This window comes from Elephas maximus, chromosome 12, assembly GCF_024166365.1.
Source record: "Elephas maximus indicus isolate mEleMax1 chromosome 12, mEleMax1 primary haplotype, whole genome shotgun sequence".
Classification (NCBI taxonomy): domain Eukaryota; kingdom Metazoa; phylum Chordata; class Mammalia; order Proboscidea; family Elephantidae; genus Elephas; species Elephas maximus.
Window position 1 is genome coordinate 82,626,472 of NC_064830.1, and position 27,868 is coordinate 82,654,339.

Here is a 27,868-nt window from a genome sequence, read left to right on the forward strand (position 1 = left end):
AAGGGATGATTCACTTCCGGGTGGGACAGACCAGGAAGGTACAAGATTCATCATGCTACTGAGAATGGTGCACAATTTAAAACTTATGAATTATTTATTTCTGGAATTTTCCATTTAAAATTCCATTTAATATGGTAACTGAGACAGTGGAAAGTGGAACCATAGAAAAGAGGGGGACTACTGTATAAAGGAGAGCCCTGGTGGCACAGTGGTTAACAGCTTGGCTGCTAATCAAAAGGTTGGCAGTTGGAATACACCAGCTGCTCCTTGGAAATCCTGTGGGGCTGTTCTACTCTGTCCTATAGGGTTGCTGTGAGTTGGAATTGACTCAATGGCAACGGGTTACTGTATAAAAGGAGCAGGTTAAGCAAGCAAGCACAAACAGAGGAAAAAGATACACGCCACATGATTATGAAGGAACCTAGGAATAGAAGCTGAACAGAGGCGTAGACCTTCCCCCAGAGAAGAGAGACAGAGAACTTTCCCCTGGAGCTGGTGCCCTAAATTCGGACTTCCATCCTCCTAAAATGTAAGAAAATAAATTTTTGTTCATTAAAGCCACCCACCTGTGGTATTTCTGTTCTAGCAGCACTAGATAACTAAGACAAAATATAAAAACCATTCTGAGCTTGCAGGCTGTACAAAAAGAGGTGGTGGGCCAGGTTTGGCCAAGGGCTATAGTTTGCTGAGCCCTGAATCAGGGAAGACTTCCCTGAGGAGGTAATATTTAAAGTGAGACCCAATTTTAGCCTCCATGTGAGGCTCTGGAGGAAGGATTTTGCACGTAGAGGGACCAGCAAGTGCAAAGACCCTGAGGTAGGAGTGTGTTGGGGAAACATGAAGCCAGAGTGATTGGAGTGTAAGAAGTGCCAGTCAGTCCTTTTCCTAGAATTAAGCTCTGAGATTTGTACATCAGGAATGTTAAACAGCATAATAATCAATATCTTAAACACATAGCGGAACTTTCTCTGCCTGATGCATAATTATGGCGCCCCAGAATCAGCCTTAGTTTCACACTGTGTCACGCTGAGGTGGTCACTCAACCTGTCGACACTTTCCTGAGTGCTTATTGTCAGAGTTTAATTAGGCGTCTTTCCTTCTCAGATTCCTGTGTGACACGTTTCGTTCTTAAAGTTAATTATATTTGGAGCGTAAAAAATTTTTTCCATTAAAAAAAAATTGTACTTTAGATGAAGGTTTACAGGACAAACTAGCTTCTCATTAGACAATTAGTACACGTATTGTTTTGTGACATTGGTTGCCAACCCCATGATGTGTCAACACTCTCCCCTTCTCGACCTTGGGTTCCCCATAACTAGCTTTCCTGTCCCCTCCTGCCTTCTCGTCCTTGCCCCTGGGCTGGTGTGCTCATTTAGTCTTGTTTTGTTTTATGGGCTTGTCTAATCTTTGGCTGAAGGGTGAACCTCAGGAGTGGCTTCATTACTGAGCTAAAAGTGTGGGGGTTAAAAAAAAATTTTTTTTTCATGAAATTTCTTGAGGTAGCTCGAGATACTTTGAATGTTGATAATATCCCAAGTTAGGGGATTATTGGTCTGCAGAGATACAGTTCATGCTTAATATTTAATTAAAAGTGAGCAACTCAGCTTGGTTCTTGGTGAATTTAGTGGTTCAGAACTGAGCTAGTAACTGCGTGTATAATCCAAAAGTCTGCTCTCTGAGTCCCCCACCCCCTGTTTTATTCGTTTCCTGTTGTAGCTGCTGGAACAAATTTCCACAAACTTGGTGGCTTAAAACCACAGAAATTTATTCTCTCACAGTTCTGGAGGCCAGCCACACTGTTGAGCAAAAAGCTTTAGGTGCCAGTTATCTGTCATTGCCTACGTGTAACATAGTGTCTCACACGTAGGAGGCACTCAATAAATGGTTGTTGAATGAATTTTTTTACCGTCCAAATAGAATTAACTTTAGTCTAAAAATAAAACATGTTACTGAGGAATCTGAGAAGTCTGAAATAAGCATCGCTGAGCTGAATTAAGGTGTTGGCTGCGCTCCTTCCAGAGGCTCTAGGGAAGGATCTGTTTTTTGTCTCTCTTCCAGCTTCTGGCAGTTGCCAGCATTTCTTGGCTTGTGGCTGCATCACACCCTATCTCTGCCTCTGTGGTCACGAGGCCTTCTTTTCTTCCATCTGTGGTCAAACCTGTCCCCGCCTTCCCCTTAAGAGGATTTGGAGAAGAGAACACTTGGGATATCTGTGGAAAATGATGAGTAGTTCCGTTTGGCTCAAGTATAGTAAGATGTTGATAATTAATAAGGATGACAATGATTATTATTGACAGTAATAAAAGAGAGTCAAACATATTTCCAGTTGTCAGGTTATTATTTAGGAACGAATTGAACTAAAATATAAAGCTCTTTTTTGTGATCCCAAGTAGTAAAAATGAATCTGCATTTCTAAACAAGTTCCTAAATGATGCTGGTATTGGTGATCTAGGGACCACACTACTGAGCAGAGAGCTTCAGGTAGCGGGTATCTAGTGACTGCCTACGCGTAACATACTGTCTCACAGGTAGGGGGCCCTCAATAAATGGTTGTCGGATAAATTAATGAATACAAGAAGGAGGTCCCGACATCAAAGATGCTTTTGAGTATCACGTGCCAGTGTAAAAGCTTTTAAACTTCTGTTTGTTATTTTTTGTAGGTGACTCTGTTTCATGGGTCAGTGCAGAAAACTTATGGATTTTGGGCAGATACATGGTTCACCTGTCATTTGAAGAAATTATGAAAATTAGTCCTACAGAAGTAAGTTGGAAAAGTACATTAATTTATCTCTTATAGGGTAACCTCTAATGTTCATTCAGTCAAGGTCACCTGGAAATTGTACACCTGCCTCAGCCTAATGTATCTTGAGCTTCTAAAGAAAACTCTTGGAACAAAGTCATAGGATTGTGTTCTGGTATAGAAGAGCTAAGAAAAGAAAAAGAATTGTGAGTAACTAAGATAGCTCTGATGTGAACAAACATGGTATAAAGGGAACGTTGGCTAGGCATCAGAAATCATTTAAGGGTATTTTTGTACCCAAGAAAGGCCAAGGACAATAGCTATAGAGCTTACGGTCCTTGGAAGCAAGAACCCAAAGCAAAAACAACAAAGATTAATAAAAAAAAAAAAAGCTACTTCTATTTACAGCTACTTCTATTAATAGCTACTACAACTTGCTCAATGCCTGGATGTTAACTCTAGAGTTTACAGTGGAGAAATATAGGCACATGTTCTAAGGTTACTTAGCTTATGGGTCATTGTGTCTCTTTCCTTCTCCTGATGTTGACTCAATGACACTAAAATCTCTTGGGTGTCATGATTCTGGAATGCAGCCTCCAAAGAATGCTGCCAATAGGGAGCATTCATAAAGAGTTCTGGACTTACCTATAAGTTTTTATCATGTATGCCCTGACTTTCTCCTGGCCAGTGGCAGAAGGGTTTGCATCAAATGATTGACTCGTTCACGCAAGGACCAGTTGATGCTGCAATGTTTGGTTAGTATGAAACCAGAGGCTGAACTAGCTTTCTCTCTTTTACCTAGGAGGCTGGGGTCATTTCAGGTGTCTCTCAAATTTTAAAACCCTCAGTTCTAGGATTAAACTCCCATTTGACTCTCCCATTATTGTATGATATTCAGGAAGTAGACAGAGGTATATTCTTAGGAAGCTGGGCCCCCTTAAGAAGAAGTTCTAAGATCAAGAAGCCACTTGCAACTTTTCATCCTCGTCTAAAAATATAAACAAGAGAGATGAAGTCACAGAATATCAACACTGAGAGTACAGTCTACAGGGAGAGGCCACTTTATGAGCCTCCCGGAGCACAGAATTGTAGTGCATCAAAATATATAATGCAAAATCTGTTAGAAATATGAGGAAAAAATGGACATGAACCCTCTCTAGTAGCAGAGAACTTCAACTTCAATATAGAGAATCTAAAGAATATATTTAATGAAGTGGACTGTATATGTGTATGTATCTATACACACACACACACACCACATAGGTATAAAGCCTTGTATCTTACAAAGAGAACACATTTTCTTTTCTGTCACCTGAGGGCCATTTGTAAACTCGCTCATCTATGAAAGAAAATCTGGTTCTCCAAAGCAGAAATTTTGTTGACCACCATCTCTGACCTCAATATAACACATTCAGAAATAAGTATGCAAATATTAGCATTGAAAAAGTTCGACTGTGCTAATATTAAAAAAAAAAAAAACTTTCCTAATAACTGGGGTTGAAGAGGAAACCATAACGGCAGTTACAGACCATTAAGAAATCGAGGACCGTGAGAACTGGGGTTACCTAAGAATCTGGGACCGGGTACAGCACTGAGCAGCAGGGTGGGGCCTCATGGGGCTGTGCCAGCCCTCCTCACTGATCTTCTCACCCTTGCCCCCCAGATTGGGCTGTTTATCAGCTATGACAACGCCACCAAGCAGTTGGACACAGTTTACGACATCACCCCCCGGTTGGCCCAGGCGTTTCTGGATAGGATCAGCTCCTCCAATTTCGACATGAGGAATACCTCTACCATCCACAGGCAAGGGCATGGGCTCTGGGTCCTCCGAGCTGTTTCCCAAGAGGAGATTGAAGCACCAGCTTCCTCTGAGTAGCCGAAGACCCTGGGAGGGGAGGGAGGTGGCGGGCGCATCTCTTTGAACATTTCCACACCTCGCTGCGCAAGTGGGAAACCCTGGTGGCCCAGTAGTTATGTGCTATGGCTGTTAACCAAAAGGTCGGCAGTTCGAATCCACCAGGCGCTCCTTGGAAACCCTATGGGGCAGTTCTACTCTGTCCTGTAGGGTCACTATGAGTCGGGATTGACTCGGCGGCAGTGGGTTTGGTTTTTGGTTTCTGTACATGTGATAGGAGACATTCCCTTTGAAGGGGTTAGGAAGATGGGAAGGGAACCAAGGCTTTCTGAGCATCTCCTGTATGCCAGGCATGTTAGACAACCTAACCAAGTGCCCCAAACACGGAAACAGAATGTGTCACATACCTGGTACTTGCTACATTGCGGGGCAATTTTTTTTTTTAATTTTAAAAATTATTTATTTATTTTTGTTGTTGAAAATATACACAACAGAACGTACACCAATTCAACAGTTTCTACATGTAGAATTCAGTGACATTGATTATATTCTTCAAGTTGTGCAACCATTTTCACCCTCCTTTTCTGAATTATCCCTCCTTCATTAACATAAACTCACTGTCCAGAGCAAATGCTTATTTCCATTACATTGAGTCAAGTCTCGTAATTGTACCAACAGTCTCTTCAAGGCCATCCAGGCTCTTACTATCAAACGCATCCAAATTTCTCTAGCCTCTACCCATTACCCAATTCCAAAACCACTCCCACATTTTAGGTATTTGTTAGAGCAGCACCCCCACTTTCTGGTACCAAATAGATTATGGCCCCCAGATATATGAACTCAGATAGGGAGTTCCTCAGATGGCGTCAGGCTCTCAGATGAGGAGCCCGTACATGAGATTAACTGTAGAATTTAGAGATTGTAACATGATTGCTGGGAGCCATTTCCAGCAGGGAAGGGCCAGGAGCTGTGTACTGGTGACCCCGGAAAAAAGTTGGCTCCGTGGATGCCATCTGTTGCTGTTGAGTGGATTCTGATTCATAGCGACCCTATAGGACAGAGTAGAACTGCCCCATAGGGTTTCCAAGGAGCAGCTGGTGGATTCAAACTGCTGACCTTTTGGTTAACAGCCAAGCTCTTAACCACTGTGCCACCAGGGCTCCATGAATGTCAAGCAGGGTTTTAATGTCAGGGGTGGGGATGGATGTGTGGTGGGGAGGGGTGGTGGGCACTGTCCAGCCATCTTCTCTCCAACTCTCACCTCAACCTACTGTCACAGTGCTTCCTCTGACATCACCATATTACCTTAAATGTTTTCAGTGGACCGCTTTTAGGGAATATACTCATATGAAACTATTATACCTTGTTTCCCCATCCCTTGTAATTTTCATCCATTAACATTGGTCACATTTTTCCATCGTTGCAAAAAAAAAAGCCAAGGGGTTAGGAACATGGGCTTGGAGTCACACTTCCTGGATTTAATCCTGGCTGTGCCACTTGAAAGTTGTGTGATCTTGTGCCTTCATTTCCCCACCTATAAAGTGGGAGAGAATAATCTGCCTGTCTCGATAAGGACTTGACGCATGCTAAGTGCTCAAGAAATATTAGTTATTCCTAGTTATTCCTACTGATACTCAGCCTTCACTTCCCCCAAGTCTTCTCAGGGTTAGACATATTCCTTTTTTTTTTTTTTTTTTTATCAGACACACTTTCAAATTCTTTCCTTGACCTTGTTACTGTCCTGTGGACATGTCTGAGCATGTCAGTGTCTTTCTGAGAAGGTGGAGCCAGGTCTGAACATGGCCAACTAGGTGGTCCAGCGATGCTGAGTCAAGTTCACATTAACTCAAAGAGCCTCCATCAACGATTGAGTGCTTAGTATCCATCAGGCATTATGCTGACCAGTTGGTATGCCTCTTCTCAAGATAATCCTCATTCCTTCATTCATTGTATTCATTATGATGTACTGTGATGAACAAGGCAAACTTCCCTTTTATAAAAGGTTCAGAGAGGCAGGGCCACCCTGTACAGTAGTGCAGGATGTGCACTGCACAATTGTGTATGACAACCTTGAAGAGAATTTAAGTAACTTGCTGGAGGTCAGACATCTCATAGAACTGGGCTTCTAATTCCAGGCAACCTAAATCTACGCTCTTAAATGCTGGTTACCTTGCTTCCAGCTAGACCAGGCTTCAAATCCCATCTCTGCCTCTACTTCTTCCTCCTGTCTATTATTTTTATTTCCTTCTGAAGTCTTTGCATCATCTGGGAGGGTAGGCAGTAAAGGCATCCTGGAAATAAATCTTTGTTTCAGAGATTCCCTCAGGGTGAACTCATTATCCATAAGTGGAAAATGGGGTGTTTTCTGTGACTAACTCAGCACCATTCTTCCCTCCTGCCCTTTATCATCCCAGGAGGACAGGTGGATAATCAGATGGATCTAGATTTAAGTCCCAGGCCCGTGACTTGCCTTGGACAAGTCACTTGATCTCTCTGAGTCTTAGTTTGCCCTTCTGTGAAGTGGGGCTAATGAGAGCCCCTATGTGGTAGGGTTATTTTGATAAGATAACCTAGGTAAACGGCTCAGCAAATGGTTAGCTGCAGTGGTCATGATCCTCACTGGCTCTGACTTGAGGTAGGGGGAGTGTGGTTGTGGCCCCCAACTCCGAGTCCTCCACCAGCATCCCTTGTCTTCTCACACAGGTTGGGGCTGCTGGTTTGTTTCTACGATGACCTTGACTTTCTGGACGCCGCTGTGGCCCGAGTCCTCCTTCACCAGATGGTCAAGTGCAGCCACCTGAGGGGCTTCCAGGCCGGCATTCAGAAGGTGCAGATGGGCTGCCTGGCCCTGGGGCTTCTGCCTTGGTTCCACTAGCCAGAGAAACGGGGACAACAGCCTTGTCTGGTCTTTGAGAGAAAATGCATGGGGTTGATCAAGCCTAGGTCCGTCTGCAGCAGGCGGTATCTTGAGCACTGGGATGAGCTTAAAATGAGAGAAATGACAAAAAAAAAGCATAGGGAAAAACTTGCAGAGATAAAAAATTCAGCCAGAGCAGCTGTCTCAATGCTAATGTGTGTCAAGGTCACCTGGAATCTTAAGAGCAGCTGCTGATTGGCAGCTCTGCACTTCCAACAAGCTTCCAGGTGAGGGGGAAGCTGCTGGTCCAGCGATCATTCTTTGAACAGCAAAGAGATAAAGTAGTGGTTCTCAGCCCTGGATATACAGTGAAGCCTGTGAGAGCTGGAGCTGGCCCGGACTGCCTTGTTTTTCTGGGTCTCGCAAGTTTTCCGCCTTTGTCAGGTGCGGTCACCACTCTTCTATTGCTCTCTATTTGGTGAAAAATACTTGCGTTTTCCTTCTCTGACAGGTTTCTGTCTTACACAGGTTCCAGCTTTCACAGGTTTTACTGTACATAAGTCACGCCCGTGCCCGTGTTCCATCCCCCCAGAGAGTCTGATGTTAACTGGTGTGGGAGGTGGCCTGGCTACGGAGTCCTTGGGTGGTGGGAAAGGTTACCGTGCTCAGCTGTTAATGGAAAGGTGGGTGGTTCGAGTCCATCCAGAGGTACCTCAGAAGACAGGCCTGGTGACCTACTTCCAAAAAACCAGCCCTTGAAAATCCTATGGAGCACAGCTCTACTCTGACACACATGGGTCCCCATGAGTCAGCACGGACTCAAGAGAAACTGGGTTTTGGTGGTCTGGGTGCGGTAAGTTTTAAAAGCTCCACAGGTGATTCCAATACAGCCAGGGTTCAGAACACTGGTTAGAGGATATTTATTGAGTTCTTGAGCAGCGTTCTGGACAAATCTCCAAAGGCGGACTCTCTCTCATTTTCCCTCCCCCATCCCATCTCTCTCTTTTTTCTTCTTCCAAAGTCTCAGTTCTACCCCCCTGCCCCACTTCCTTTTGGTACCTTCTCATTTCTTTTCTACTGAAAGCATGACATGAGAGCACTATTAAAGAAAATTTTTGATGAAGCCATCAGTAACTGCACAGTAGTTTTTCACCCACAACCATGAAGTCCCCAATCACACTTGACATCAGATATGGCAGCCATCTACCTTGGCCAGTGTTCATTTCTGTTTTCAAGAAAAAGAACCCCTCGCAAGCAAAAATAAGAAAATAAGTATATTTTAAGGCTACAAGGGTAGCTATGGCAGCCCTGAACAAGAAGAAAGTCAGAGACAATTAGATATGAGAGAGCCCTTTGGGATAATTTAGTCCAGTGGTCCTGGGACTGGAGGGTGCATCGGAATCACCTGGCGTGTTGCTAGTTGGCTCCGGCTCGTGGCAGCTTTATGTATAACAGAACGAAATGCTGCCACCAGCTGTCTGTCAGTGTGTTGTATTGTGGTGGCTTGTGTGTTGCTGTGATGTTGGGAGCTACGCCACTGGTATTTCAAATACTTATTGCAGTGCCACTCATGGTGGACAGGTTTCAGCAGAGCTTCCAGACTAAGACTAGGAAGAAAGGCCTGGTGATCTGCTTCCCAAAATTAGCTGATGAAAACCCTGTGGATCACCTGGAAAACTAAAAAACCAAACCCATTGCCGTCGAGTCAATTCTTACTCATAGTGACCCTATAGGACAGAGTAAAACTGCCCCATAGCGTTTCCAAGGAGCACCTGGAGGGCTTGTTAAAACTCAGATTACTGGGCCCCATCTCCCTGTCTGGAGTGAGGCCCGAGAATCTGCATTTCTAACAAGTTCCCAGGTGCCGCTGATGCTGCTGGTCTGAGGACCACACTTTGAGAAGAACTGCTCTAGTTCACCCCTTTGTTTTACAGTTATGAAAACAGATCTAGGGAAGGGGAGTTGCTGAATTTAGACAATCAGGCAGGTACTGGACAGTTGTTTCTTCTACTTCTCTCTGCTGCCCCCCTGTGGCCATTTCAATATTGCAGGGAACAGTTGTGTGCATACGTCTGAATACATTGTGTATGATTCACATAAATTCAGGCTTTGAAACATGTACCGTTCTTGTATTCTGGGCAGAGGTCATGTTAGAATAGACAAATTTATAACTTTCTCTACCGGAAGCAGTTGGAAACACACTTGACTAGGCAGGTGTATTACAATAAAATAACTAGTAAGTTGGTCACAGAAACATGTAAACGTGTACACCAAACCAAAAACTCATTGCCATCAAGTCGATTCTGACTCATAGTGACCCTATAGGACAAAGTAGAACTGCCCTGTAGGGTTTCCAAGGAGCGGCTGGTGGATTTGAACTGCTGACCTTTTGGTTAGCAGCCGAGCTCTTAACCACTGCACCACCAGGGCTCCAAAACGTGTATAAGATGTAATTTTAAGTGAAAAATATGGAACCATTCATTTTACCACTATGCAAAAATTATATATTCTACTTATATAGGCATAAAAAGTCTTGCTAATCATAGCTATGAGGTAGGATTTTCAGGAGACTTACTTTCTTGTACTGTTGAGAAGGATTTTTACACAGATTATATATTATCATGAAAAAAAACGCCACGGGATATTTCCTGAAAGAGAAACAACCACATATATGGATATAAAGTTCAAGGTCATGAAAGGAAAATAGTGTGGTAGAGTTAAGAGGGAAGCAAACAAAATTTCATTCTGCTGTGCTTTAAAGTCGATTTAATAACAAATTAACATTTAAATGAAGCAGAAAGTGAATTTGCAGCACATGAAAGCCAAGGCTAGAGAAGGTGTTTTCATGGGGCGGCTCAGTGTCTGGATGAGGCGAAAATCCTTCTTCCTTCTTGTCTGTGGGCCCAGAGCCTTGGATGGGGCCAGGCTTGGGGGAGGGTGTTGTAGAATCCTCAGACCCTGGGATGGAATCGGGATCAACTGCCTTGGTTTCTGTCAGCCTTCATTCTCAGCTTGCTCCCCTTCCAGCTCAAAGCCGACCTCCTGGACATTGCCACCAAGAACCAGACCCTCAATGAGACGCTGGGTTCTTTGTCGGATGCCGTTGTGGGGTTGACCTGTGATCAGCTGGAATCCCTCTCCCCTATGGCTGTGCACCGCGCCATCTCCACCCTCAACCAGGTCTCAGGCTGGGCCAAGAGCCAGGTCATCATCTTGTCTTCGAAGTACTTGGCCCATGAGAAGGTCAGTTGGAGCTGTAAACTCTTCTTTTTCTTCTTCTTTTTTTTTTTTTAAGAGCTAAATAGAGAATTTATTGTGCACACCTTTCCATTAGGTTGCATGGGGAACCTCTGGTTTTCCACATATGACGCAGAAAAACCAAAACAAACCCATCAGGGCTCCCTAACTATCATACAGGAAAGTCATAATTATGCTTACGAGCCTTATCTTACAAAAATCAAGGGAAAAAAGACAAAAGTTTACAAAACTAACACATTCAGGAAGCACCACCTAATAGAATGCTCAACCTATACAACAGTGACCCTGCATATCCAAACTGCGGAACTTCACGCATTTGTGAACTCTTCTTTAGTGTCCTGAGACCACAGGCCCAGCTGTCCCCACACAGCAAGGGCAACCAGTGAGTGGGAGGATTGTGATAAGGACTACCTGGGTTTGAATCCTCACTTTGCCGTTGATAGCTATGTGTAACTGGAAAATTTGCTTACCTTCTCTTTGCCTCACTTTTCCTGTCTGTAAAATGGGTTAACAGGAGCAGCTACTCCATAGGGCTGGTGCAAGGATTAGGTGAGTTGGTACCCATAAAGAGCTGGGACAGAATCCGTCATAGAGAATGAGCTCAGTAGGCGTTAGCCATCACTGAGCTGTTGATCAATCCCTAGGTGGGATCTATCCTACGATTTTCTTCCTTGTTGAGGCTGTGAGCAAATCTCTCATCCTGAGGTCACAGCCTCGGGCTATAGGAAGGAACTGTCACCACATAAGGTCCTGTCTGGAGGAGGCAGGAGCCTTAGTCCATGCTCTACTGCTCCACCGGGTAGGAAACGGGCCTTCCTACTGGGAAATTAATCTCCTTGTACCTCACTCAGTTGAAAGGGCTCTAGGCCCCCGAGATGTGAACCCTAAACACCTTGGAGTCCTGCTCTTTCAGTTCACACTCAGAGCTGCTTCTCAGGATGTAAACTGGTTCATGAGGATTGGATTGGGACCATTTCCAATGAGACCTTGTTGGGTGCCATCAAGGAGTTTTTGACTCATGGCAACTCCATGTGACAGAGTAGAACTGCCCCACAGGGTTTTCTTGGCTGTAATCTTTTTTGCTTTTTTTTAACCCAAAAGAGACAAAAAATCAGATTTAATTTAAAGAAAAAAAAATCCAAAATTCTCTGCAAAAAGAGGTCTGCATTTCCATGATTACATTTCCTGGAAGGGTTGGAGAAAAAGAAGAATGTCATTTAGCTTAAGAATTTGCGAGTGATCTGCAAATCATTTCAGGAGTGGAAGACTTTGGGCATTTCTGAAAATCAAAAATTTATGCAGGTTTCTCTTTTGAATATATTCTACAATAAAGAGGCAATGGTACAAAGTCTCTGCTTTTCCACACAGGAAAAATCTTTTGTTTCAGCCAACTCTCAGTGGAGCGCCAACTGGTACACCATCTCCCGCAACAAAGAGCATTGGGATATTCTGTTTCGTTGATTTACGTATCTCTTCATATATTTCTTCATCAGTTTCTTCCCCATCTCCCAATATCTCATTTAAATGTTGATCACGAGCATGTAATCTTCCTCGAAGCCCTCGGTTGTTTCACATTTTCATATAAATTGCACTTATCCAGGCTGAGGCTGATGAGATCCAGGGGCATCTCTACTGTGTTGGTAGTTGTTGCTGGTCTACGTCGTCTGCCATGTTTCAAACCCTGTTGGCTGTAATCTTATTTATTTATTTATTGTATTTTAGATGAAGGTTTACAGAACAAATTAGCCTCTCATTAAAGAGTTAGTACACATTTTGTTTTATGACATTGGTTAACAATCCCATGACAGGTCAACGCTCTTCCTTCTCAGCCTTGGGTTCCCTGTTACCAGCTTTCCTGTCCCCTCCTGCCTTCTAGTCCTTGCCCCAGGCCTGGTGCGCCCTTTTAGTCTTGTTTTGTTCCATGGGCCAGACCAATCTTTGGCTGAAGGGTGAACCTCAGGAGTGACTTCATTACTGAGCTGAAAGGGTGTCCAGGGAGCATACTCTCAGGGTTTCTCCAGTCTCTGTCAGGCCAGCAAGGCTGGTCTTTCTTTTTGAGTTAGAATTTTGTTCTACATCTCTCTCCAGCTCTGTCCAGGACCCTCTATTGTGATCCCTGTCAGAGCGGTCAGTGGTGGTAGCTGCACACCATCTATTTTTACTGGACTCAGTCTGGTGGAGGCCATGGTAGATGTGGTCCATTTGTCCTTTGGGCTAATGTTTCCCTTGTATCTTTAGCTTTCTTTGTTATTCCTTGCTCCCGAAGGGGTGAGACCAGTGGAGTATCCTAGATGGCCGCTCACAGGCTTTTAAGACCCCAGACGCTACTCATCAAAGTAGAATGTAGAATTTTTTCTTTATAAGCTGTGTTATTGGCTGTAATCTTTATGGAAGCAGATGGCCAGGTCTTTCTTCTGCGGAGCTGCTGGGTGTGTTGAAACCGCCAATCTTTTGGTTAGCAGCCGAGAGCTTGGCACTTACTGTGTGCCAGGTTCTATTCTAAGAGCTTTCACCATTTATCATTCTCAGCAAGCCTATGAGGTCAGCACTGTAATAATCTTCGTTTCCGTGGTCACTCACATGAGGCTCATAGTGCATAAGGGAATTGCTAAGGCTATGTTAAGCGTTATAGGTGAGATTGAACCCAGGCTCTCTGACGTCAGAAGCTGCTTGCTTAACGCCCCTGCTGTACTCTTTCCAGCCTGACCACGGTCCACCCTTCTCACTTTCTGACTCAGGGCCAAGATTTGTCCCTTCTAGCCTCATAGTGCCTTTATTTTGAAGGCTTAGTGACCTTTCACTGTTTTTGGACTTTGATTGGGGCCACCTGGGGCCACCTTGACAAATATCTGTGAATTTGATTCTGAGGAGCTGAGGTAGACTCGTTCTTTCCCTCCCAGAAGACCCTGGACATAGTGGTTTGCCTCTTCCTGAGCAGCCAGAGTAGGCAACCTTTACTAAGAAGCCAAGAGCTCGAAAGGTCTTGCCTTCTTTGGGGACAGTAAGAGACTCTTCGTTCTATAGGGAATAAGTAAAAGAAACCACTCAAATGTCTTTTTGTAGAACCAAGACCTATCCTTCATTATGTGGAAAACTATTAAGCATCTTCTTGCTAAAGGAGGAAAAACAGCCAAGTGTACTCCCTGATAGGGCTCTCAACTACAGTCATATTTGTCATGAAAAATCAGACTTGTATCCTGAAACATTTCAACTCAGAGCTTCTACGTGGAGATAGACGTGAGAGCTCTGCCAAGTCACCTGCGTGTCAGGTGAGATAAATGAGAAAGGTAGGGTGTCTCAAGGTTCTGGAGAAGGGTGGTAGGTGAACTGAGAACCCATGATCCATCTGAAGGACTGGCTTCTGCTCAAAAAAACCAAAAATCATGCCAGTTGCCACTGAGTTAATTCTCACTCATGGCAACCCCATGTTGTCAGAGTAGAACTGCACTCGTAGGGGTTTCAATGTCTGTGACCTTTCAGAAGCAGAATGCTAGGCCTTTCTTCCAAGGGCCTTTCTTCCAAGGCACCTCTAGGGGGATTCAAATCACCAACCTTTCATTCAGTTACCAGCTGGGCACTTAACCATTGCACTGTCCAGGGACTCCTTAAAACAAAACAAAACAAAACCCAAACTTGTTGTCGTCAAGTCGATTCTGACTCACAGCGACCCTGTAGGACAGAGTAGAACTGTCCCATAGGATTTCCAAGGCTGAGCCTTTACAGCTGGAAACCCTGGTGACATAGTGGTTAAGTGCCGCGGCTGCTAACCAAAGGGTCGGCAGTTCAAATCCGCCAGGTGCTCGTTGGAAACTCTCTGGGGCAATCCTACTCTGTCCTGTAGAATTGTCAGAATTGACTTGACAGCACTGGGTTTGGTTTTGGGTTTAACCTTTACAGAGGAAACCCTGGTGGTGTATTGGTTAAGTGCTATGGCTGCTAACCAAGAGGTCAGCAATACAAATCTGCCAGACGCTCCTTGAAAACTCTGTGGGGAAGTTCGACTCTGTCCTATAGAGTCGCTATGAGTCGGAATCAACTAGACGGCAGTGGGTAACCTTTATAGAAGCAGACTGCCACATCTTTCTCCCTTGGCGTGGCTGGTTAGGTTGAACCACTGACCCTCAGGTTAGCAGCTGTGCGTTTAATCACTGTGCCACAGGGCTCCTTAGGGACTCCTTCTTGTGTTGTTATGTGCCATCAAGTTGGTTCTGACTCATAGCAACCCTATGTACAACAGAACAAAACATTGCCCGATCCTCTGCCATCCTCATAATTGTTATGCTTGCAGCCACTGTGTCAATTCATTTCATTGAGAGTCTTCCTCTTTTTCACCGATCCTGTACCAAGCATGATGTCTTTCTCCAGGGACTCGTCCCTACTGATAAAAAATATCCAAAGTATGTGAGATGAAGTCTCACCATCCTCGTTTCTAAGGAGCATTCTGGCCATACTTCTTCCAAGATAGATTTGTTCATTCTTCTGGCAGTCCATGGTATATTTAATATTCTTCACCAACACCATAATTCAAAGGCATCGATTCATCTTTGGTCTTCCGTATTCATTGTCCAGCTTTTGCATGCATATGAGTTGATTGAAATTACCATGGCTTGGGTCGGGTGCATCTTAGTCCTCAATGGGACATCTTTGCTTTTAACACTTGAAGAGGTCTTTTGCAGCAGATGTGCCCAATGCGACGTGTCATTTGATTTCTTGACTGCTGCTTTCATGGGCTTTGTGGATCCAAGTAAAATGAAATTCTTGACAACTTCAGTATTTCCTGTTTCATCGTGGTGTTGCTCACTGGTCCAGTTGTGAGGATTTTGTGTTCTTTACATTAAGGTGTAATCCATACTGAAGGCTGTGATCTGTATCAGTAAGTGTTCCATCAGTAAGTGCTTCTGAAATCAGACAACCACACCTTTTGCCGTTGAGTTGTCTCCGACTCACAGTGACCCTGGAGGACAGAGCAGAACTGCCCCGGGGTTTCCAAGGAGCAGCTGGTGGATTTGAACTGCTGACATTTTGGTTAGCAGCCTAACTCTTTTTTATTTTTTATTGTGCTTCAGGTGAAAGTTTACAACTTAAGTTCATTTCTCATACAAAAATTTATATATATATTGTTACGTGATACCAGTTGCAATCCCTATAAGGTGACAGCACACTCCCCCTTCCCACCCTAGGTTTCCTAGCTCCATCCAACCAGCTCCTTTCTGCCTTCTCATCCTGCCTCTGGACAGAAGCCGTCCATTTAGTCTCCTGTATCTGCTTGAACTAAGAAGCACTCTCTTCACGAGTATTATTTTCTGTTTTGTAGTCCAGGCTAATCTTTGTCTGAAGAGTGGGCTTCAGGAATGGTTTTAGTTCCGGTTTAACAGAGCACCCGGGGGCCACGGCTTTAGGGGTTCCTCCAGTCTCAGTCAGACCATTAAGTCTGGTCTTTTTACGTGAATTTGGGTTCTGCTCCACACTTTTCTCCTGCTCCATCAGGGACTCTCTGTTGTGTTCCCTGTCAGGGCAGTCATTGGTGGTAGCCGGGTAACATTTAGTTCTCCTGGTCTCAGGCTCATGGTGTCTCTGGTTTATGTGGGCCCTTTTTCTCTTGGGCTAATACTTTCCTGGTGTCTTTGGTGTTCTTCATTCTCCTTTGCTCCAGGTGGGTTGGGACCAATTGATGCGTCTTAAATAAGCACTCACAAGCTTTTAAGACCCCGGATGCCACTCACCAAAGTGGGATGCAGAACATTTTCTTAATGAACTTTGTTATGCCAGTTGACGTAGATGTCCCCTGAAACCATGGTCCCCAGACCCCAGCCCCAGCTACTGTGTCCCTTGAAGTGTTTGGTTGTGTTCAGGAAACTTCTTAGCTTTTGATTTAGCCAGTTGTGCTGACTTCTGTATTGTGTGTTGTCCTTCCCTTCACCTAAGATGATTCTTGTCTACTATCTCCTTAGTGAGTTCCTCTCTCCCTCCTTCCCACCCTCGATACCATCAAAGAATGTTTTCTTCTGTGTTTAAACCTTTTCTTGAGTTCTCATAATACTGGTCTCATACAATATTTGTCCTTTGGCGACTGACTAATTTCACTTAGCATGATGCCTTCCAGATTCATCCATGTTATGAGATGTTTCATGGAGGCATCATTATTCTTTATCACTGCATATTATTCCATTGTGTGTATGTACTGTAATTTATCCATTTGTCTGTTGTTTCCATTTTTTTGCTGTTGTAAACAGTGCTAGCAGCCTAACTTTTAAGCACTGTGCCACCAGGACCCCAAACTGCTCCTTAAAAAAAAAAGCTCTTGCCAATTACTGGCAGGTGGGAATGTGGGCCCCGTATTGTGTGATCTTTAGTTTTTTTTTTTTTTTAAATAATCTTAAATATGGATTTTTATGGGAAATACTCCATTTTTTGTTTTTTATTGTGGTAAAAAAATATATGTATAACAAAACATTTGCCAAGTCAACATTTTTTTACATGTACAATTCAGTGACACTGGTTAAGTTCACCCTGTTGAGCAAACATCACCACTATTCATTTTCAAATTATTCCACCACCATTAACAGAAACTCACTGCCCCTTTAGCAATGACTCTTCCTCTCTGCCTTCCTCCCACCCTTGGTAACCACTAATAAGCTTTGGTCTCTATACACTTGCCTGTAAGTGTATAAGTGGGATCATATAATATTTGTTCATTTGTGATTGGCATATTTCACTCAGGATAAAGTTTTCAGGGTTTATCCATGTCATAGTATATATCAGAATTCGTTTCTCTTTATTCCGTTGTAAGCATATGCCACTGTTTATCCATTCATCTGTTGATGGACATTTAGGTTGTTTCTGGGAAATCCTTCAATTTTTAAATACTGCCAATTAGTTCACATTAAACAAACAAACAAAAAAAATCCCACATCTCCTGGCCAGGTGTATCATTGCCTTTTTTTTTTAAAGGCTTTTTTCCTCTTGTGGTGAAAATATACACAACAAAGCATTGGCCATTTTAACACTTTCTACATGTACAATGTACAACAGTGACACCAACTGGGTTCTTCATGTTGTGCAACCATTATCTCTATCCTTTTCCAAATTATTCCCCAAGCATTAACATAAACTCTATGCCTTCCAAACAAAAACACCCCCTTTCCCCCTCCTTCCCACCCCTTGTGACCACTAATAATATTTGGTTTCTGTATATTTGCGTATTTCATGAGTGAGATCACACAGTGTTTGTCTTTTTGTGGCTGTTTGTCTTTTATTTTGCTCAGCATGATGACTTCCAGGTTCATCCATGTTGTGGCATGCATTAGGACTTCATTTCTCTTCCTGGCTGAGTAGTATTCCATCCTGTGTATCTACGACATTCTGTTTATCCATTCATCTGTTGATGGACATTTTGGTTGTTTCCACGTTTTCGCTATTGTGAAAAGTGCTGCAGATGGACATTGGTGGGCAGGTTTCTGTTTGCATTCCTGCCTTCACTTTTTCTCGGTATATAACCAGGACTGGGATTGCAGGGTCATATGCCAGTTCTATGTCCGACTTTTGAGGGAACTGCCAAACTGTTGTCACCACTTTTTGATATTGGTGCCGTGGCCTGGGATAGCATAATAACCCCCCAGCAGAGTGTTTACCCCACTTCTCAGTCTTGGGTATTTACCTCTCTTTCCTGGTAGAAGGAAGGAAGGTCTGTGAGGACAGCACCTGTCTTGCTCACTCTTGTGCCCCCAGCACCCAGCCTGCTCAATACGTGGCAGACACTGGGCTTAACAAAGGTCTGAGAGGGGAAAGCCCAGAGCAGAGTCTTACCCTTGCTCCGGTCCTCTCCCAGGTGCTATCCTTCTACAACGTCAGCCAGATGGGCGTGCTGCTGGCTGGGGTCAGCACCCAGGCCTTGTACAGCATGGACCGCAAGGACCTCGTGCAGTTCATGAGAAGCACTGCGTCCCAGCACCTGTCCCATCTGTCGCCTGCCCAGCAGCAGGGAGTCCTCAGCAAGGTGAGAAGACGCCTTGTTCTCAGGCACGTGGCTCGCTGAGGACACGGTTTTTGGGGTTTTGTGAGTGGGCTGTAACTTTGGGCCGTTAAGTCAGTACCAGGATTATCTCAGCCTTAAGGCTGTACAGGGTTGTTCTGAACCTGTAGATTGTCATCTCCTGATGGTCTCCTTCCTGCCTTCCCAGAAAGAGCCCTTCAGGCCAGACTACATTTCTCCCAGGCCCCACCCCTTTCCCTAACCAGGCTAATCTGGATGTTCTCAGAGTACTTCTGGAAGCCCCTTCCATGGTGCAAAGTCACGCCGACATTCCTCCTTCTCACTCGGCAGTGGATCTCACTTGGCAGTGGGTCTTCGAGCCATCCTACTCTCTCACACCCGTTATGTTCAATTGCAAAATCTGCTAAGAAGCCAAACCTAGGGTTTTGGCGGAAACCACCAACAGCTCACAGAGAGCAGTAGTACATACAGTTACGATAGAGAGTTTGGGTCTGGGAATCAGACAGGCATGGGCTTGAATCTCACTTACTGGTTTTCAACCAATTACTCTTTAAGCCTCAGTTTTCTTATCTGTAAAATGGGAATAACTATAGCCTCTCCATCATAGGGTTGCTGAGTGGATCTGATGGATTTTGTTGCCTGCGAAGTGCTGGGCACAGTGCCTGGCTCTTACCCAAAGCTCAATGCAGCTTTTACAGGGCTTTCATTGTTTCTTCTCAGTTTTGGCAGATGACCGAAGCAGGAGATGCTGCCTCAGCCCTTGGAGATATACGAGGGGTTTTCTTTAAGGAAGTGTCTCTGTTCGATTTGTGGAGGGAACCTGGATTCAACTCTACAGTTCTAAAGGAAAAGGAGCTGCGAAAGAGTCAGGTATGACCTTGATTCCCATAGATCGCTCCTATATTTCTGACTTCCTGGCTTCTTGGGGGAGTCCCTGGGTGGTACAAACTCTCGATGCACTCAGCTGCTAGCTGAAAGTTTGGTGGTTTGAATTTACCCAGAGGTGCCTTGGAAGAAATGCCTGATGATCTACTTCTGAAAAATAAGCCGTTGAAAACCCTATGGAATGCAGGTTCTACTCAAACACGTAGGGTTGCCTTGAGTCAGAATTGACTCAGTGGCAACTTTTTTTTTTTTCTTATCTTCCTGAGAATGTCAATTTTAAGGTTAATTTGGTAAAAGAAACTTACTTCTGTGTGATTAAATCCAGGAGGCAGACTAGCATGGTGTTCAAATGTTAGACAAGACGAGAGCATGGATTCCGGCTTTGCTATTTATTAGCTTTGGGGGACCTACTTTTAGCTGCAGTCTATTCATTGAGGTATTACAAAGCCCTGCTCAGGTTCAAGCAGATGGAGCATAAACTCTATATCCCTTGATGGGGGCAGTGACAAGGTTCTGGACGAGCATGTTAGGCAGGAAATACGGTTGCCGCCATTTTGGAAAATACATTCTTCCATAGATGACTTCAAGATATGTTTTCTCTGTAACTGAATTGATGGAGTTGCCATTTCCTGAAATGGGGAAGACTGTTGGAGGACCCCAGAACTTGACCTTATGCCTGAGGAAATCTCTGGGGCCACACAGAAACACCCAGAAGTCACCTCTTCTGCTAGTTCTTTTGCCTGGGTCTTTATGATGCTTAGGGACCTCCTCAGTCAGCTGCCACGTCACAGATGCCTCTGCCTCACTCTAGCTCATAATTTATTCCGCTTGGGGAATTATTTTCAAAGTTTCAGAGTCCATAAAATAGATGGATGTTGTATTTGATCGCGCCTGTAAGTTAGGTATTCTGTAAAATTACATTCGTTAAAACAAATGACTCCCCTGACTACTATGTATTGTTCTCCTAGAGCGCTCATCTGGGAGGATTTGAGGGGAGCGCGGGCTGTGAGCCGGAGTTACTTTACTGATGGTATTTTCTAGTACGTTCTGGTCTATTCATCCATCTCTTCTGCTCTTGCTTTCTGGGATGTTGTGTATTCAGGAACCAGTGGGTGGAGATGTAAATAGAGGCTACGGACAGTCCCAAACTGGTCGAGGGCTTAAAGCACAGGAGACAAACCTCCAGCCTTGCTGCCCAATACCTTTGCTCCTCCTTCACCTCTCAGAGTATGAGGGTCACCAGGGGTGTAAGTGCATGGGCTCTGGAATCACATGGATACTGGTTCAAATCTCAGCTCCGCCACTTAGCAGTTGTATTTTCCTGGATAGGTAACAAGGAGCCCTGGTGGCACAGTGGTTAAGCACTTGGTTGCTAACTGGAAAGTCGGCGGTCTGAACTCACCAGTTACGGCGAGGGAGAAAGATGCGGCAGTCTGCTTCTGTAAAGATTACAGCCTTGGAAACCATATGGGGCCGTTCTACTCTGTCCTGTAAGGGTTGCTTTGAGTCAGAATCGAATCAATGGCAGTGGGTTTTGGTTTGGGTAAATAACAAATGGGCCCTGGAGACACAGTGATTAAGCACTCAGCTGCTAATTGAAAGGTCAGCAGTTCAAACCCACCATGGGAGAAAGATGTGGCAGTCTGCTTCCGTAAAGATCACAGCCTTGGAAACCCTATGGGGCAGCTCTGTGAGTCAAAATTGCATTGAATCGAATTGACTTGATGGCAACGGGTTTGGTTTTTGATGTCGGGTAAGTAACATAACCTGTTAGGCCTCTGTTTTCCCATCTGTAAAATGGGCTCGTAGCATCCTTTCCTCAAGGGCCTCATAGTGTTGGACACACAGTGAGTGCCACATCCACTCTGGTAACTATTCTCTTTCCTTAGGCTTTGTTCCTGTATGAGCTTCTGTCAAAGACAACAAGAAGGCCCGATGAGCTCCTGAGGTAGGAGAATGTAACTGGGGCTGAAGAGCCCTTGGGAGCCTTATGCCAGAGAAGTCTCATTTCCCAGGAGGGAGAGCTGGACAGTTATGTCTGTAGCCTGTTTCATATGAAACCTGCCTTCTCTTGCTCCTTCTTTGCTCTCTTCCCTAACCCTTCTTCTTTCTCCCAGGTCTGCTGTTTTGTTTTCCAGTGCAGGGCAGCTGGTCAAAGGTGTGCAGTGCTCACACATTGAGGCCATGAGCTCGGACACCTTCCTGGCCCATTTCCAATATTTTGAGAACAACCTCTCCTTGCTATCACCATATCAGGTACTGTTAAACATTCTGCCGCTTCAGATTTCTCTGTCTACCCAGGTGCTGGGCTGGGTTGACTGTGGCATCTAAAGATACTTATGCCACTTGTCCAGATGCAACTAATGATTTGGGACCAAATGTTGAGGCAGGTCTTCTCCAGTTTATTTTTTTAAAGGTCTTAATACCTGTATTGCCGCAGTCAACGTTCCCACAGGTTGATCATTCCACACTCAGATTTGAACGTTAAAATGCATTTGTAGGACTTACTATTTTGCATGTTCATTATTATGTCCTCCTGGGACGGAATGTAATCCCTCCTCTAACATTCCTGTCCTTTCTAGAGGTAGCCCTGAACGTGAGCAATACTCTAAGAGAATTTTCTTTTTCGTTTAAAACTTCATTTACCAAACTGTTACAAATCCCAAAAAACCATTGCCATTGAGTCGATTCCTACTCGTGGTGACCCTATAGGACAGAGTAGAACTGCCCCATAGGGCAGCTCTCAAGGAGTGGCTGGTGGATTCGAACTGCCCACCTTTTCGGTTAGCAGCCGACCTCTTAACCACTAGGCCACCAGGATTTCCCCAAACTGTTATAGAGACTCTTTAACCCTTAGGGAGACCAGAGGCAGTAATTGACTTTTCATAGTATCTAAGCAAGTAAAAGATTCCTGTGGTGCAGTTTGTGCTCGACTACTAACCTCAAGGCTGGTGGTTCGAATCTACCAGTGGCAGAAAAAAGACCTGGCGATCTGCTTCTGTAAAGATTAAAGATCCATTGTTGTTGAGTCAATTCCGACTCATAGTGACGCTATAGGACAGAGTAGAACTGCCCTATAGGGTTTCCAAGGCTGCAGTCTTTACAGAAGCAGACTGCTACATCTTTCTCCTTCAAAGCAGCTAGTGAGTTCAAAAGAATGACCTTCTGGTTAGCAGGCAACCGCTTAACCATTGCGCCACCAGGGCTCCTTTTCGTAAAGATTACAGCCAAGAAAACCCTATGGAACGTGGGGCACTTGGGATCACCAAGCATTGGAACCCACTTGATGGCAACGAGTTAAGGAAAGAGCATTTGGGCTTTGAGTGTAAACTCCTGGCTCTACAGAATCCTGAGAGTGAGCAAGTGAATATACCAGGTGTCTTCCCAACTCCATTCTAGCTCAGAATTACAAGTTTCCCACTAGTGAATTCTCTCCCCAGAGGCAGGAAGTGTAAAGCTTGTTGTATTATACTGTGGGCTCATTAGGGGAATATGCAGTTTTAATGAAGCCCTGTCACTGTCTGTTATATCAGTGGTTCTCAAGAGTAAGCCCACATCAGCATCACCTGGAAGGCTTATTAAAACACAGATTGTCTCCCTCCCTCCCCCATCTCAGAGTTTCTTTATAGTAGATCTGGGGTGAGGCCTGAGAACTTGCATTTCTAACCAGTTCCCTGGTGAGAACCATTGCATGCTAATAAAAGCCCTGGCCAGACAGGGAAGGTGATACTGGATTAACCGGAAGGAGGTCAGACCCGCTTTGAGGAAGACCTACATGTTTGAGTATGAAGAGTTGCCCCGCCCCTGCAATGAACCCAGACTCTCTGCAGTTCTTGGAACCTTTCAAATACCAGTTAATTAGAACAATTGCATTTATTTTCATTTTTGCTGAAAATGCATAATCATAAAAAAAAGCAACAATACAGGTAAAGTAACATTTCTCGTAAGCCTGCCCAAAGGCAGTAGTTCTCAATGGAGCAGGAGGCAGTTTTGTCCTCCAGGGACATTTGAAAAAGCCTGGAGACATTTTTGGTTGTCACAAGGGCAGAAGAGGAGGCAGGGGAGGGGAAGATGCTGTTGACATCTGGTGGGTGGAGGCCAGGGATGCTGCTAAACATCCTACAATGCACGGGACAGCCCCCCAAAATAAAGAATTATCTAGTCCAATATTATCAGTAGTGCTGAGGTTGAGAAACCCTGGGTTAGAGGTAACTACAGTGAAAAGCTTGTTTATTGACTTTGAGACCCTTTTTTAATATATAAATCAGATTTTTATGTAATTTAAAAAACATAATTAAGCTTACACATACTGGTCTGTTTCACTTTGTATATAAAAAGAAGCCCTGCTGGCACAGTGATTAAGTGCTCGGCTGGTAATCGAAAAATTGGCAGTTTGAACTCACCAGCTGCTCCGCGGGAGAAAGATGTGGCAGTCTGCTTTAGTAAAGATGACAGCCTCGGAAACCCTATGGGGCAGTTTTACTGTGTCCTGTAGGGTCTCTGTGAGTCAGAATTGACTCGACGGCAAAGCATTTAGTTTTTTTTTTAATATATATGAAAAAGGGCATGTATATCATTCCATATTAATTTATGTAAATCTACCTTATTAAACCGAAATAGTTGCATAGTATTCCATTGTATGTTTAAACCATTGTTTATTTAACCGATCCCTATTGAGGGACATTAAAGTTATACCTCACTTTCTTGCAGTTATAAACTGTGAGGTACATCCTCAGATGTAAATTTTGCCTCTGTTTATTTTGTCAGTTTCCTCATCCATAAAATGGGCACAATAACGGTACCTACATCATAGGATGTTACTACGTTAAAGAAATGAACGTGTATAAAGCACTTAGAACAGTGCCTGGCACACGAAAAGCACTATTTGTGATGATTTGGGACCAAATATTGAGCCAGGTTTATAATAATGATATAGTTTTTTTTTTTTAATAATAGGAGCCCTGGTGGCCAGTGGTTAAATGCTCAGCTGCCCGCCAAAAGGTCGGCTGTTTGAATTCAGCAGCTGCTCCATGGGAGGAAGATGTGGCAGTCTGCTTCCCTAAAGATCTACAGCCTTGGAAACCCCGTGGGGCAGCTCTACTTTGTCCTATAGGGTCGCTATGAGTCAGAATTGACTTGATGATAATGGGTTTTGGAGAGTAATAAAAATTATTTGTAACCATAATTATTATTGAACTCAATTCCTAGAACTGCTTCATTCTTTCAGGTTAATTGCTTGGCGTGGAAATACTGGAAAGTTTCCAGGTCTTCTATGCCGCCATTTCTTTTGGCCACACTCCCGTAAGTGAACATCGATCCCACTTTCTCGCTCAGTAGTAAAACTGGTGGGAATCACTCAAGTCAAAGTGATTCTCTCCTCTTGGGTCTTCATAAGGAATCAGAGGTTGAGCAGAGGATGTCTTAAGACAGTTAATTTCTTGAGGACCAGGATTTAGACTCTGAGCCCCACATAGACATTTCAGAAGACCCTCTTGCTTTTTTTTTTTTCCTGGAACTTAAAAACCAAAGCAAAAGCAGCTAAGTCTGAATGAGTGCCAGTGAAGCAAGTCCTGTCTGGGCTGGCCTCAGCTGTGTCCATGATCCAGGGAAACCAGGGTGGATGTGAGCAGTGGGCATTTCTCCTGGATACTCAGACTCCAGGCCTATGGGGAAGCCCTGCTTTTCAAACACTGCCTGGACACTGTTTCTCTCCTTTTCTCCTTCTTCATTTCTTTCTCCTGCCTCCTCCTGTTCTTGTCTTCATTCTTTCAATCAGATGAGAGCTTACTCTGTGCTAATTCTCAGAGATAACAAAATTTTTTCCAGTTTAAGAGGTTACGATCTCATGTGGGAAAAATAGATGAGCAGGAAGCCAATTATAATATCAAGTTGATATTTGGTTGAAAATGACAGAATCTTAACTCAAACTGCCTTAGATGATAGGAGGGAATTTTTGGTTCAGATAACTGGAAAGTTCAAGGGTGGACTTCAGGCATAGCTGGATCCAGGGGTTCAAATGATGTCATTTGTCTCCCTGTCTCTTGCCCTAGTTTTCCACTGTTGACTTCACTCTTAGGCAAGTTCTTTCTCTCTGGTGCCCCCTGGCAGTTCATCTTCCTAGATTCATATTCAAGGAAAAGGGAAAGACTTTCTTCCCATCATTCTTAATAAAAGTAATGAGTTCAATGTTTCTTGGCCTAATTTGAGCCACTTTGCTCCCCTCAAACCAATCACTGGAGTTGGGAGGATGGGTAGCTTTGACTGACTTGTGTTGCACCCCCGTCTGTATTGCACCCCTGCAGCTGGGCATGGAATTGGCTCCACCCTCTTAGACTTAAAGTGAAGGGGGTGGTTCTTCTTGAAAATCAGCTGTAATGGACACTGGGCACAGAGGAGGGACTATCTCCTTCAGACTGGAGAGTCAGGGGAGACTGAACTAAAGCTCGAGAGAGTTTAAGGTGGGTACTCCAGGCAGCTCACAAGAGACATCTCATTCAGTGGTGGATGAGGAAAGCAGAGCACTCAGGGGAACACACAGCGTGTGCATGCAGAGTAGCTGGGAGAGGGTAGGCCAGAGAAATAAGGGCAGCCCGATCACGAAGGGCCTCTTGTGGTACTCTGAGCTGTTTCACCTGCACTCTGGGTATAGCCATCAGATGTATGTTTCAGAAAGATCTTTGCCCCTGTCTGTGTAGAGGAGGGAATGCAGGGGGCCTGGCTGGAACAAGGGAGACAGCGGTAGCTTATTTTAGTAACCCAGACGTTGGTGTGGTTGGCTTCTTCCACTCATCCATGTCTCAGCTGCCTTAGAAGGGGCTCCCCTGTTACTGCCATCATTGTTCTCTATTACAGAACCATTTTATTTTCCTCTTTATGTTTATCACTAGCTGAAATGTTTCATTCATTGGTTTGTGTGTTTTCTTTCCCCCACTAGAATGTAAGCACCATGAAGGCAGGGGCCACTCATGCCTTGTTCATTGCCGTACCTGGTGTCTAATATAGCACTTGACATGCAGTAGATAAGGAGCCCTGGTGGCACAGTGGCTAAAGCAATCGACTGCTAACTGAAAGGTCAGCAGTTTGAAACCACCAGCAGCTCAGGGGGAGAAAGATGTGGCAGTCTGTTTCCGTAGAGATTTATAGCTTCGGAAACCCGATGGGGTTGCTATGAGTCGTAGATATTTGTTGAATGAATGAAGAAATAAATAAGACAGTGGGAGTGGAGAGGTGAGAACAGACTTGAATGATATTAAGGAGATAGCAATGATAGATTTAGGAATAACCTAGGCTAGCACAGAGAAGGAGTCCCTGGATGGTATGAACTGTTTATGTGCTCGGCTGCTAACCAAAAGGTTGGAGGTTTGAGCATATCCAGTGGTGCCTCGGAAGATAGGCCTGGCAATCTATTTCCAAGAAATCAGCCAATCTAACCTCTGTGGAGTACAGCTCTACTCTGACACACATGGGTTATTATGAGTTGAAACCGACTCAGCAACAGGTGGTGGTGAGGATAGAGGAGGAAGAACATGTACCTGTTTGAGGGAAGGTGTCGAGTTTGGCTTTGGAATATTCAAATGGTGATGACGAGCAGGCTCATAGTTTTAGGGAGTGTTTCTCAACATTTATTTTTAAAACAGCTTTATTGAGATATAATTCACATACCATGAAACGTATCCATTTATAGTGTACAATTCAATGGTTTTCAGTATATTCAAAAATATGTGCAACGATAACGACAGTCAATTTTAGAGCATTTTCATTATCACAAAGGGAAACCCCATGTCCCGTAGTCATCAGTCCCCTGCCAGCCCCACCGCACTACCCTCAGCAACCACTGATCTACTTTCTGATTCTATAGATTGGCCTATTCCAGACATTTCATAGAAATGGGATCATATAATAAGTGGTCTTCTGTGTTTGGCTTCTTTCACTTAGTATAGTGTTTTCAAGGTTCATCCATATTGTAGCGTGTGTTAGAATTTCATTCCTTCTTATGGCAGAATAATATCCCATTGTATGGATACAGCAATATAGGACATTTTGTTTATCCATTTGTCTCAAGTTCTTTAACTATAATCACCCCCTAAGGAGAAAAATTTAATTTCTCACAGCAAGAGAAATTATAAACTAAAGAGTAAGAGTTTGTCAAGTACAATTGAGCTTTACAGGGTCAAAATCATTGTAATATATATATATATATATATATATTTTTTAATTTTTATCCCCAAGAACCAGTTTTCTCCCCATGAGAGGAGGGATTGCCTCTGTTGGTAATACATG

The 27,868-nt window shown here is 44.1% G+C and overlaps 1 protein-coding gene and 1 pseudogene across 1 annotated transcript in view; one reads left to right on the forward strand and one right to left on the reverse strand.

Annotated features, from left to right (window-relative positions):
* The window catches only part of OTOA (otoancorin), a 71,114-nt gene that overhangs the window by 16,855 nt on the left and 26,391 nt on the right, over positions 1–27,868 (forward strand). The window contains exons 5-13 of the mRNA XM_049904394.1: positions 2,661–2,761; positions 4,404–4,543; positions 7,299–7,422; positions 10,480–10,695; positions 18,539–18,706; positions 19,424–19,573; positions 21,478–21,536; positions 21,706–21,844; positions 24,816–24,889. Coding sequence (XP_049760351.1) covers positions 2,661–2,761; positions 4,404–4,543; positions 7,299–7,422; positions 10,480–10,695; positions 18,539–18,706; positions 19,424–19,573; positions 21,478–21,536; positions 21,706–21,844; positions 24,816–24,889 — 1,171 coding nt within the window. The remainder of the gene's footprint in view (positions 1–2,660; positions 2,762–4,403; positions 4,544–7,298; positions 7,423–10,479; positions 10,696–18,538; positions 18,707–19,423; positions 19,574–21,477; positions 21,537–21,705; positions 21,845–24,815; positions 24,890–27,868) is intronic.
* LOC126087188 (U6 snRNA-associated Sm-like protein LSm3) lies at positions 12,094–12,381 on the reverse strand (annotated as a pseudogene).